General features: G+C 41.4%; 2 protein-coding genes and 1 long non-coding RNA gene across 4 annotated transcripts; 2 read left to right on the forward strand and 1 right to left on the reverse strand.

Annotated features, from left to right (window-relative positions):
• The first annotated feature begins 2,541 nt into the window (after positions 1-2,541).
• LOC101764172 (vacuolar protein sorting-associated protein 2 homolog 3) lies at positions 2,542-6,110 on the forward strand. The gene is made up of 11 exons (XM_004982817.2): positions 2,542-2,709; positions 2,942-2,986; positions 3,526-3,560; positions 3,871-3,921; positions 4,006-4,110; positions 4,192-4,263; positions 4,477-4,548; positions 4,711-4,791; positions 4,923-4,958; positions 5,042-5,097; positions 5,704-6,110. Exons 1-11 carry the CDS (start codon positions 2,676-2,678, stop codon positions 5,753-5,755), a joined length of 639 nt encoding a protein of 212 aa, XP_004982874.1. The 5' UTR covers positions 2,542-2,675; the 3' UTR covers positions 5,756-6,110.
• A 1,536-nt stretch (positions 6,111-7,646) lies between these two features.
• LOC101764857 (casein kinase 1) lies at positions 7,647-12,403 on the reverse strand. 2 transcript variants are annotated; one of them, XM_004982819.2, is made up of 16 exons: positions 12,228-12,403; positions 11,978-12,077; positions 11,738-11,861; positions 11,603-11,643; positions 11,384-11,453; positions 11,144-11,292; positions 10,652-10,747; positions 10,407-10,477; positions 9,755-9,816; positions 9,475-9,538; positions 9,302-9,386; positions 9,095-9,221; positions 8,911-8,987; positions 8,769-8,829; positions 8,551-8,684; positions 7,647-8,195 (listed from the first exon to the last, which is right to left on the reverse strand). In XM_004982819.2, exons 3-16 carry the CDS (start codon positions 11,811-11,813, stop codon positions 7,866-7,868), a joined length of 1,443 nt encoding a protein of 480 aa, XP_004982876.1. In that variant the 5' UTR covers positions 11,814-11,861; positions 11,978-12,077; positions 12,228-12,403; the 3' UTR covers positions 7,647-7,865. The 2 variants fall into 2 exon arrangements, with proteins under 2 accessions (XP_004982876.1, XP_004982875.1); XM_004982818.2 differs by having other exon boundaries at positions 11,738-11,864.
• Positions 8,079-11,574, forward strand: LOC105913635. Its single transcript, XR_001163111.2, has 5 exons — positions 8,079-8,214; positions 8,796-9,086; positions 9,165-9,311; positions 11,196-11,278; positions 11,450-11,574. It is a non-coding gene; the product is annotated as an uncharacterized LOC105913635 (long non-coding RNA).
• Positions 12,404-13,181: the final 778 nt, after the last annotated feature.

The raw sequence follows: 13,181 nt of genomic DNA on the forward strand, positions 1-13,181 counted from the left end.
GAAATAATTTGTGTGAGGTTACTATTTATGATGGCAAATAATGGAGAAAATTCTTTATTTGATATCAAAAAATGACTCAATTGCTTTCTTGGTCTTGAAAATTTGTCATCCCTTATATAACCTCTAGTTCTAATCTGCATTCCTTATTTGACATTTCCATCACTTTCTTCAATTAAGTTGGACAAAATGACATCCAAAACACCTTCAAAACTCATAAAATAATTTCTAATGATACAACAAATGGAGATAAATTGATTTTGCTTTAAAAACAAACATCAACCATTATAGTTTGAAAACCAAAATTCATGAAATTAGAGTGCTTATGAAAATTATTTGAATTTTTTATGAAACCAAAATACTTTCCAAGAATAATGGGGAATAACTATTATTACTCCTAGGGATGCAAGAATTTATAAAACATTTTCCTATCATAAGATACAGATAGAATTGTGAATAATGGAAATTTAGAAATTTTTAGAAGAAATTCACAAATCTCTATGTAACTTTAATGAGAAATAGTGTTATATACGATCTCATCCCATGTGAAGAATACTTAGTTATTGTCCCATAACTTTTTCTAAAGTATTTTGGTGCATTTTATAGGTAATTTTCAAAGTAGCGTAAGTTAGTCAATTTTATTTTTAAAACTATAATGTTACATGCGGGTGTTTTAAAGCAAAATGGGTTTATTTCCATTTTTCCTATCACTAAAAAAGTTTTATAAATTTTGGAGTTGATTTTTCTTGACGTAACTGATGGAAGTGATAGTAATATCAAATAAAGAATGATAAAGGGAGGATTTTTTTTCAGTTCTAATGTCAAATAAGGAATTTCCTTCAAACAATATGTCACTCTATTCCATCACCAAATACCCTTAAAAACAACCCTTAAGTGTGTTCAATTTCAGAGAGCAAAGCCCAAAAGTGTGACCGTAAGTATAATTGTTGCAGCATATGTGCAGTTACTATATGGCATGTGCTAATAATAAAGAGAGAAAAACATGCTAGCATCATCCTCTCTCATCTTTTTTTCTCTACATCAAGAAGGTCATACCCAAGTATAAAAAAAACATATATTCCTACCTATATCTCATGCAATTGTATATTAAGGAGGACATCCACGAACCAACTTGTCACATCTGAATCTCAAAGTAATACAATAATCAAAAAATACAAAGTAGAGTATTACGCTTCTACATTTGCCCAAACTTATCTAAAATCTGTGTACAAACTCTAAATCCCACGCAAAGCTCCATAATTAGTATTGTTGGTAACTTAGGAGCCGTCATAATGGACAATGGACTCCTTTTGTTTTTATTAATGTCACTGCACATCCTTCAAAAGATATGATTTTTTCCTTAGGGGTGATATCCATCGTGTTTGACCATCTTACACATAACTCCTATTATAAGGCTAGTACAACACAATAAAACTAACATTTTCTCATATAACACGTGGACACATGTGAGCAGGGCACCGAGGGCTTCAGTTTTCGAATCCTCATGGCAGTTGCCAGACCAACCACCATCTTGTTCTCTTATATTGAAAGCTCAGTGCATTGGACATAAGGCATTCACAAGGAAAGCATTGACTTTCGCCTCTGTCCTATTTTGACTATATGCTGCCTGCAGCACAAAGTCGGAGAAGACGGTTGAGCCATTAGGAGCACCACCAAAACACATGACAAACTTTATAAGTTCCACCACCAACCAGACCCTACCTCTACCCCCCTCTCTCCCTCTCCCGTGTATATATGCTTTGCATGAGAGCATAGAACACGATAGGTTTCTATATATTGCCTTGTGCTTAAGTAAAAGGGTAACAATCGGTTTCAATAGTTTGCATAGCGGTGTGTGAGCTTTCGATTAGTGTTCTGATTCCATAATTTCTACTTTTAAGTGGATTCCATGATCATTTTGCTTTACTATGGTGTTTATTCCATCGTAATCCTTCCGTCCCTTTAATATTTGATGTTGGTTTACGTCCACAATAAGGAATACATGTAGTATCCGGAAATATCAAGTTTACACTTGTACCCTTTTACACGTGTCCTTTAGTGTGGTAATTTACTAGAGTAACGTGCATAAACAACAATCACTTTAAAGAACACTGAAAAATCATCCTTTCCCCACCGATGTGCCCTCAGATCACTACTACCCTTTCGTCCCAAACTATAGGTCATTTTGATTTTTTTAAATTTATATGTGTTTGTATGTATTTAGGGTATGTAATACGGGACGGGAGGAGTACGACTTTAGCTCCCCCACTTGGTCCATTTACCTCCTGTCGAAATGAAATTAGTAAGACAGGAATTAAGCAGCCCCTGTATTATTTATTTTTCACATTTTACGACAGAGGCCCTTTATCGATGATCAAAATGGGAAGCCAACGAATTACTGGCATAGGCGCTGCAATGGTTTCCCGGCGTCAATACTCAAAAAGTAAAGATGAGGAAAACCCAGTTACTAATGCCCGAGGTACCTAACTGCAAAAAGAACAAAACCCAAAGGGTGATTACTTGCAGGAACCAGGAAGTAGCTTCCTCAACTGCCAGCGTACGACGAAACGGGGCAAAAAGAAAACAAATAAAATCATCCCCACACGCGTACGCGGCATCCTCCTCGGTGCTCTTCCTCCCGGCGACGACGAAGACGAACGCACCGCGGCGAGTCAGCCATGAATCCCTTCGCGAAGAAGCCAACGCCGCGAGGTACGATCCACCCACCCCTCCCCTCCCCCTGCTTGTCGACCGGAATTCGATCGAATTCGGCCTCAGCTGCCGCGATCCCCTCCGCGATCGCGCTTGCTTTCGGTTGGTCGCCGCTGCGCGCCGCTAATAAGAATCGACCCGTCTGCTCGGATCGAACCCGCGCGCCCATGTCTACGCGGCGCGTCTTGTCCCCCCTCACTTCCGGGCTCTGATTTTGGTGCTGGTTGTGCAGAGGTGATGCGGAGCAGCAAGCGAGACCTGACGAATGCTACACGAGGTAATTGGTCCCGTCTCTAGCTGCGCTCTTATACCAGATATAATGAGAATTGTTGTTTTGTCTGACGCTATATTTTGTGCGCTTACTTAGAGCAACCAGAGCTACATATAGTGACTTCACTTTGCATCTAACGCAATTATGCGAGCTGCGCAAAAAAGCTTGTTCCTGGTGCTCGATTGTTCACTGTCAACAGTAATTGCTGCGTTGAAACTTCAAACTTTCAGCGCCCTTATTTTGTGCAAATTATAGACATTAGATGTTCTAGCATTGTTAACGTTACATGTACACCCAAAATGCCCAATGCCTTAATCCTTTTTTTCAGTGAGTTGATTTGTTTGAACAATCTACCTTTGAGGATTTCAGAGTTGAGAGTAAACTTGAACTATGAAACATGAAGGAAATTTTGTTAAAAAAATGAAGGAAATGATATTCTGTATCAGTTTGTGGTTACCTGTACCCTATTGTGCAATAGCTTTTTCACAAAGTTAAGAGCTGTGCAAGCCATATGTTATTTAATGCCTGAGGTGTCTTGTCTGTAGGGATTGAGAGAGATATTGCGTCACTACAACAAGAGGTATGATAGTTCGATCACATCACTGGGATATTAATAAAAGTATCCTTGTATATTTTGCTGATTTCTAAATTTCCTTATATGTTCACACTTCATGTTCAACTGATGGGATCTTAAGATGAATATATGCTTAGGAGGCTAATGTTTTTTTTTGTTTTAAATTATATTTGCATAATATTGGATCTAGAAATATGTGAGACTCAATTTAGCAATCATTGCCTTTCCATTATATGTATCTACTATTCGATTTTGTTGATGCAGTTGAATTGAGCAACAACAGCAGATTTACAAACTATTCTTTTTTCAATAACAGGAGAAGAAGCTAGTTGCTGAAATTAAAAGGACAGCAAAAACTGGCAATGAGGTCTCTAGTTTTAATCAGTTTCAGTTCGGTAATTTTGATCTAGGTCATATAACAAAGTTCAAATGATTTCCTTTGCTTCCGCAGGCAGCAACGAAAATTCTAGCCCGGCAGCTGATCAGGTTAAGGCAGCAGATTTCTAATTTGCAAGGTAACCGAGCTCAGATTCGGGGGATTGCGACTCATACTCAGGTGAAATGTTGTTCTCCCTTTTGCTTTCTTCCACATGCAGTCAGGTTAGTTTTCTGATTTTGGTGGTGAACATGTCCTTAGGCAATGCATGCCAACACTTCAGTGGCTACTGGTTTACAAAGTGCAAGCAAAGCAATGGGAGCTTTGAATAAGGTAATATCTTACAGAACTTATGTGCTGAGACATTTCATATATTCATATTTGAAAAATTATGTGCGCATTTCGTTCAGAAACTAACTGGGTATCTTTCACTTGTAACATCCATTTTCAGAATAATAACTTATTTTTGTGTGTTTGAATCTAACTAGGCCAATCATTTCTTTTAATTGAGTTAATATGTTCCACTGAATATGTGCTTTCTTACAGCAAATGGCACCTGCCAAGCAGACGAAAATAATGCAAGAATTCCAAAAGCAGTCAGCTCAAATGGATATGATGGTATGCAAACTTTCTTCAGAGATTAGTAGAATAACTTATAGCGATTTTAAATGATTTTACACTTTGTTTTTCTGGGAAAGTTCTCATAAATGTGTGCTTGCACATTAATATTTCAATAATGCATTTAAGGGTATTCACTGACTAATCTTATACACTGTGCAGAATGAGATGATGTCTGATTCAATTGATGATGTCTTAGACGACGATCAGGCTGAGGAAGAGACTGAAGAACTTGCTAATCAGGTAACTTCCAATGTCTATTTTCAGACAAAACACATAGCATCTATTTGAAATATTTATCTGTCCAAATTTCTTCCTTAAGCCCTATACTCTGTTTTGGATTATTCATTCTATTTCTTGTCAATGTCTTTTAGGTTCTGGATGAGATTGGTGTCGACATTGCCTCACAGGTAGTTGAAGATGCTAACACAATATTGCATTGCATATTCCATTCCTTTGATCTAAACCTCTTATGTATTTTCCCTCCTTGTAGTTGTCCTCGGCTCCTAAAGGAAAAATTGCTGGAAAGAAGGTTCAGGTTGATGACAGGTATGCTCTATCCTTGACCCACAGTTCTATTTATTTTTTTTCTACTTCCCTTCCCGATTGCCATGGTTGCTATATTTTTCCACTTGAAATCACTATGGTCAAAAGCCAGGATGACAATTTAAGCTCGCTGGCAAAGTTGTTTTGCTGTTTATTGAAATGATTAAGATATTTCTAAGTGCTCTATCCCTGTTTTTATGGTGTACAATGGTGGGTTGACTGGTGTGAGAAGAACCATTGGACGCCCAAAATTAGTTAATTTATCTTTGTTTGCATCTCTGACAAGAAACCGGCTTGAGCACCCCTACCTGTATTATTTTGGTCTGATAGATCGAATACCTTTCATAATCGAACTGTGAAGAAGAATGCCAACGTTTCTTGGAAATAACTTCGACTGTATTCATGATATTTTGTCTATATTTGTTGGAAATTGTAAGCAGACTTTTGAGCAGAATTTGTGATATATGCTGAGACATCTAGTCAACTTTTGCACATATAAATGACTGGGCATATGTAGGTTTTCATGTATCTGATTAGCTTACTGTTACTAAACATTGTGGTCCCGTTGAGTTAAAATTACTAAAAGTGCTTTGCTTCTCTTATTTGCAGTTCGGAATTGGAGGAACTAGAGAAGAGGCTGGCTGCTCTAAAAAATCCATAAGGCGACACCTGTTTGCAATCCTCCCCTTATGCACATAGTCTGCCTGCCATGTACGGTGTACCTAGATTACACATCTTCATTAAACATTAGAAGACATTGTGTTTTGTAAATATTGGATGGAAGATGATCCAAGCCCCAAGTTTTTTTGATGAATCGATGTTGCTGCAGTTCCCATACATGCTATTGCTATCTTGCAAAAGATGGGGCTGTGTGTGCTTCCTTAACGGTGACATGATTCGGAGTTAAGAGAGAGCATTACGGCAACAATACACGGTTTGTGTAATCGGGCAAAGTCATAACATTTTACATGACGATTATTTTACATGATAGCCTGTTTGTTTTGTGATCGTTTGTTACATGACAGCGTTCTGTTTTTCGCATTTTTTTTTGTGATCCTGACATCATTCTTTTTTTTTTCTGGTGCCTGTTTGTTTCCCCTTGGAGTAAAGCAGCTTATAATCTGTAAGCTTGGCAGAGCAGCTTATTAGATTGTATGTAATAATCTACCCTGCAAATTGTGATAATCTATCTATAATCTAAGACATGTTTGTTTAGCTCACATGCAGAGTATAAGTTATTTATCATAATCCCAACGCCAACTCGGTCATATGTTTAGGGTATTGGAAACCGGTGACCCACCAACATAGGGCCGATCGAACATCGAACCTGAATCGGCTCGCTATTGACAATCGACAACACCTTATCACCTATAGCATTGCAGAGACAAATCTGCGCTTTGACATTTGCAGTGGAACCTCATGAATGACTAAACGATTATTTGGGATGCTTATACACTTTTGACTTGTTATTTATGGTCAAATGAGGAATTTGCAAGAACGACAATACTTCAGAAACCGTTCCCGGAGTGGCACCGGCAGAATCTGAAGCGAACGACAGTGGAAGCCTTGCAGTCAAACAAGATTGCATTATACTCTTTGAGTTCTTGTTTTTTCCTTTAATTTTCTCCTAGGATAGTACACATAAGTTGAGCTTTGGAGGAAGCATATGCGTGGCAGCCTTGTAACAAGGTGATGACTCCATGGCAGGCAGCGTTCTTCCAGGCTCTGCACCCTCGCAGGCTCGCACCCATTTGCCGATTCGTTCCAACCGACGGTTCACCGTGCCGAGGAAACGAAAGGGAGATGCTCGAAACCGCCTCTCACTTTGAAGAACCCGTCGCTGTTGGCTGACCGAAGAAATTTCGATATTTGACACTGAATTCGCAGGCTCAATTCGCATGCCCACTACGAATTCTTTCGATACGAGGGATTCTCTCCCCTTTTCTATATTTCACTTCCTTTTCTTATTCTTTTTATTTCACAGTCCTACCGCAATGATTGTTTTGCCCCCTTTGCCTTATCTCCTCGTTGAACCTAGCGGCACTCCTCGCTCCGCCCAGCGATGCTGCCGCCGCCTGAAGCGCCGGCGAGGCCCCTCCGCTGCACCTTAGCCTTGCCCCTTCCGTTTTCGGTCGTTACCGCTCTGCTGTGCGCCGCGCTCTGCTGTGCGCCGCGCTCTGCTGCTATCTGGCACGGCCTCCTGCATCTCCCGCTTCCTCCTGATGCCATGGTGCAGCATGCCGCACGGGCTCAACCGCAAAAGCACGTGTAGCAAGGAGTTCAGGTGCCAATCCGATCCAATTGCATGTGCAGGTGCCACCGTGCTAGGCGATTGAGGATTTGGAATTGAATATTTGTTCCAATTTCATCCTATTACAGGTGCCCATTTCTTCCAATTGCATTATCAGGTGCTAGACAATTTGAGGATTTTGGAATGAATTGGAGTTCTTGGGCGACATCTGTACTTTTCTATTCTTGAGCGAGAGATGGGGCACGGGATAACGGGAGAGAGCCAGAGAGGGAATGAGACGTGGTCAGGAGGCGTGATCTAATAGGTAGGGAACATAAGGCAGAGTTAACTTATCCATTCACTAATACTGGAAAATGAAAAGGAAATAAAATGGAGAAAAGTGGAGAGAATTTCTTGAATCAAAAGAATTAGCAGTCGGAGGATTATATTTATTTTGAAAGGTACGTGAATTGAGGGTCAAAATAAGTGAGGGCTGCGGATTCGATGTCAAATATCGAAATTCCTCGGCTGACCGGTTCGTTCACTTCCTCCGGCTCGTGCTGATGGAGAGGCGCTCGAGGCTCCGGAACGTGGTGTTGTTCCGCGAGCCGGAGCCCCCCCCTCCCCTCCCCGGCGCCGCGCCCCGGGCCACGGGGGAGCGCGGGGACGACCTGCTGTTCTCGGCGCCGCCCGAGTGGTGGAGCCTCTGCGCGGTGGACGGGCGCCCGCTGCCGCCGCTGCTGCCCGAGACCCACCGGCGGTTCTGGTCGCTGCAGTCCCCCGAGGAGGTCGGCCGGCTGGACGAGCCCGCGGGCATCTTCGACGAGCTCCCGCCCCGGGACAAGAAGCGCGATTTCTCCGAGTCGGCAACCTGGTACATGCCAGACATGGTAAGTTCTTCTGTTTCCATCAAATCTGGTGCATTGCAATGAGAAACAAATGTACCAGCTAGCTAGAATTTTTGTATGCTCTGTAAACATCAAAAAATAGTGTCCATCTAGTATGTATGCTAAGTACTTTCAGCTGACTAGCATCCTCAACTATATGTGATAATCAAATGAGGATGAGCATAGTGGGTTAATCTTTAGAAGCGATACAGTATGGAACATCCTGTCAAGTTTCTGTGAAAAGATTATCAGGAGTCAGGACTTCATATTTTTCATTTTAAAAATAGTGTAAATGTCCATTCACGTTTACTAGCTACCACAGCTAAATGGGACACTTACTGCTTCGTTAGATGTTCCAAAGGAATCTGCATGGCTTTTGTGCCTGGAATGGTCTCCATGGCGACCAGAGCCTGGATTTCTTCTGGCAAATGCCTCGACAGCACCAGTGAATCTATCCCGGATCTCTTGTCCCACTGGCAAAAAAAAGTTAATTATGCAAATTAATCAGTGTCTCATATAGCAATGGACCAAATGCAATCAACTACAAGGATACGTACCTGATGCTTTGTCTGTTCTCTCGGCAGATGGTCCAGCTCCAGCTATTCTTGCACTTGGTTGCTGCATGAAAAACATAACGGCATTTTCTCTTTTGTGAAATGGAAAGACAATAGTAACTCATCAAAAGCTAAAGAGACATACTTGAACAAGCTTATTGTTTGAACTCATTTGAGGGTACTTGAGTGCAGTCCAGTCAAATACATAATCGAATTGGTATCCTACAATATAGCTCAATAATGAGACCCAGTTTTAAAACATGGTTCTTGGAATGGACGAGAATAACAAGCTGGCCACATTAGTTACTCAGAAGAAAGAAGGTACGTACCTTCGCGGACAAATACATCACGAAATAGTTTCTTCAGAAAAGAGTAATCTGGCCTGTCTTCAAATCGCAGGGAGCGACAATAGTGGAAATATGAGACGAACTCTGATGGGTAAGATTTGCACAAAACCTGGTTGATACAATTTTTTCAAATGCATGCAAGAGTTACCATAACAGAATTACAAGCTTCATGTTGGCAAAAATCAGTACCTCCGCTGAGGTAAGCATTTTCTTTTCACTAATTTTGTCATACTTTTGCTTCTTAGTGCCAGCTTTAAGACCCTGCCATGGGAGGCTAAGCATAACAATAGAGCATGTGAAGTAAGCATTTGAAATATTGGTAAAATAGGTTATATAGTAAAGTAGACAGATTCAGGCCAAACCTTCCTCTTAAAAAATATAGCAGAAGATAGCCAACAGACTCCAGATCATCTCTTCTGCTTTGTTCTGGGTGAAATATATACAGATATATGAAACACAATACAATGTTTTCCCCCTTTCTTTTACTAGATATATATCAACCGCTCCTTTCCCAGATTCATTTTATGATCAAGCATCCACGAATTAAAATGTGTATGATAAAGGGCAACAGGCTGGGTTTACTATTTTTTTTTCAACTACACAGTAGAGCTGCATGAGGCCATGTTTACTTATTGTACTCACCTATTCCAAGATGGGTATTCACACTGGCATAACGTGCTGTTCCAGTCAGATTTTTGTTCTCCCTGTGCAGAAAAAATAACTAATAAATTTCCCCAAAAACAACTACTAAAAAACGTAAAAAGTTATCTTTATGTCCAAGCTATCAATTAAATTTGGGCCCAGGACCCTAGCCTGTAAAATGTTACAAGAAAAGTCATTACATATTTGCATAATGTAAAACTAGAAGACTCTGAAGCTTGGTGTCAAAATTTATTCTTGAATATGTACGATAACACTAAACATCATGACACTACTGGACAGGCACACTTGAGCTATTCACCATTTTATTTCGGAAGTTTACATGTAATAAACGATGCAAAGAAAAAAATGGCCTTTACAGGTGTATGTGCCTATCTACACCATTGGCTGGAACTACATTAGATCCACATACACCCTATGTCAGGTTGTCCATTGTCCCAATGGTGTACCATTAGGAAGTATCTCTGAAAGAAAATGTAGGAAGATGTGACAACACAGAGGTGAGTACAGAGACAGTTAGAAATTTCACACCCCAGTTTTGCTTATGTACTTGCAGTTTATCAGAAGAACTACTTGATATGACAAAATCCAGTCTCAATCCCAAGTCAAAACCTTATCACTTAATATGCTTCACCTGTAGGGGATATGTTTATGAGTCTGAAGGTCCTTGTATTTTTTAGCAAGCCCATAATCAATTATATAAACCTGCAGAATCAAAAGGATACATCTCATTGTTAGCTCACTGATGAATAAGAATCTTGGGGATAATCTTAGGAAACTCATTACTGCATTCAGTTCACGCTGAAAACAAGAAGATAAAACGAGCATTGTGTGTGCGCTTGGGTGGGGGTGGGGGTGAGATGGGTTGTAAGGCAAAACCTGATTAGCTTTTCGGCCTAAGCCCATAAGGAAGTTGTCTGGCTTGATGTCACGGTGAATAAATCCCTTGGAATGCATGTATTCCACTCGGTTTATCTAAAAGAAGGGCAGGACCAATTAGTTAAGTATCAGCAAAAATACAAAATCATGTCTTCCAAAGAGGCATATATGACAAAAAAAAAATCTCACTCTCCTCCCTCACTCAGAAAAAAATAAACTTAAATAATCATTCTAATTATGCTAACTTAGGACAAAATACACTGATAATATTACATGGTGTTCGTGAAATTCTTTTGATTTCTACCATTGATTACGACCTAAAACTTTGAAATTAACCAAAAAATAAGGCAACATTTATGGCAGAATACTCACGAAAATTCTGTACATATGGTTCCTAACAATTTCTTAGTTGATATCAAACTCTATAATTGTACGTGCTTCCTAACTCTTGGGATTCAGCGCAAGACCCAATATGGAGTCAATAAAACTCACCAGTTGATCAGCAAGCATAAGCACTGTTTTCATTGAAAGTTTCCTGTTGCAGCAGTTAAACAAGTCTTCCAAGCTTGGGCCAAGAAGATCGATCACCATAACGTTGTACTCCCCCTCGACACCGTACCACTTCAGGTGTGGGATACCATCTATATTTCAAAAAAATGGTGAATAAATAAGAGATTCGGAGGTGTGAGCATGGATTACTGTAACCAAAACATATAAATACAATCCACTTACTTCCACCCTGCAATAGCATATAAACTTTAGATTCATAATGTAGTTGTGGATGTTTTGTTTTCACAGGTTCCTGACAGATCAAACCGGAGAAATTGTAAGATTTTGAACTAAGCATTTCAACTCCCAAGTTTAAAAGGGCATATTCAGATTCCGGACAAGAGAAATATCATATTAAATGCAAAGATTATATACATTACGATAAGGCTTATGTGCACGTACCAATTTTATTCCCACTTCCTCTCCATTCTGTATATTAACACCTGAATCGAGACAAGCCAAGCTAAGAAGAATAAAAAATGGATTCCCGGTTAACAAAACGCAAACCATTTTGAACATAAAACACGTAAAATGTACCGAGATATAGCTCCCCGAAGGATCCACTCCCAATCTTCCTCCCAAGCTTATACTTCCCTCCAATCACATGCTCCATGATCAGGCTCCTCTTTGATCTGTTCTAGTTTCTCCTGTGAATGGATTGCTGCTGCTCCCAGAGAAACACAAACCAAAGAAAAGAAATAATGTAACCATTACAAATTTCTTCTATTGTAATGCCTCCAATTTCCCTTGCAGGCCAGAAACATTCCTGTGATTTACCTGTACAAAACGTAGCTGCCTATTGCCACAATGCCTCCTCAGAGAAGCAGCACTGCTGTCTGCCATCAAACAGTAATGCCGGGAGATACCAAATCGCTCCCTGAAAACCGCAGACATCGCAGACAAAACGAAACCCGAATCAGCTTCCATTAGCATCAGCAATGCCCACATTTCCCAGCGGCAACACGTTTCCCAGCGGCGGAGCCAGCAGGGCCGCGCTGAGACGCGGAGAGCAAGAAGAGCGTAATACACTTGGGATTAGGAGCCAGCAGGAAACTCCCAGCGGTTCCGGCGGCGAAGCGGAGCCTCCCCCCAATCGCAGACCTCCGCACCGGATGCGAGGCCGCGGTCGAATCGCATCGATGCCGATCCTGCAACTGGAGGGAGGGAGGGAGGGAGCGGGCCGGCGGGCGGGAGGTGGGGGAAGGTGCGGAAAGCGAGCGGTTGGTGGGAATCCTTTTTCGGCTCGGGGTCCCCGGAAAACCAGGTTATTATACTTCCAGGCTGGTTGGACGCGGACACGGAGGGGACTGTGGGACGGAGCCGCTGCCGGCTGCCGCATGCGGTGGCGCGGAAGACGGGCGAGCTAAAGAAAGGGCCGTGGAAACGGAAGATTTCTGGGTGGTGGTCTTAGAAAGGAAACTTGTAGGGGGGGTTTATGCATATATATATGCAGATACTCAAATACGCACCGACGTACGTATATACTACAAACGGCTAGCCGACGTGATCCGCCGCCAACGCCAGGATATGGTCTCGGCCACTGATCAAGTTTACGTCGCACAGCAAGGTGTCCGCGTCACCGGCCGTCCGGGATTGCTCCGGCAAGTAGTGTCAGTGTTACGAGTTGAAAACCACGGGCTGGATCGGAGCTCAAAATTTCCGAAAGATTTTTGTTCCAGACTTTATTCCAAGGAGCTCAAAATTACGCTGGAAATAATGGATCCGCCGTCAGAGGGCCGAAGAACGATTAATGATAGGGTTGAGGTTTCAGAGTTCTAAGGTTGGTAATCTCGATTTCTCGAGGTTTTCTTTTCCCCGACGGACCTAGATCGAAGAAGATGGTGGGAGGCTGGCCGGATCAGCGGTGGAGGCACCCGACAGCGGGGATGGCTATGATAGATCATGCGGTTACAATGGCATGTGAAGCATCTATATTCGTGGAAGAGCTCGGACTCAAGTGGGTAGCGTCGGTCACGATGGA

The sequence above is a fragment of the Setaria italica genome, chromosome IX (genome assembly GCF_000263155.2).
Source record: "Setaria italica strain Yugu1 chromosome IX, Setaria_italica_v2.0, whole genome shotgun sequence".
NCBI lineage: Eukaryota > Viridiplantae > Streptophyta > Magnoliopsida > Poales > Poaceae > Setaria > Setaria italica.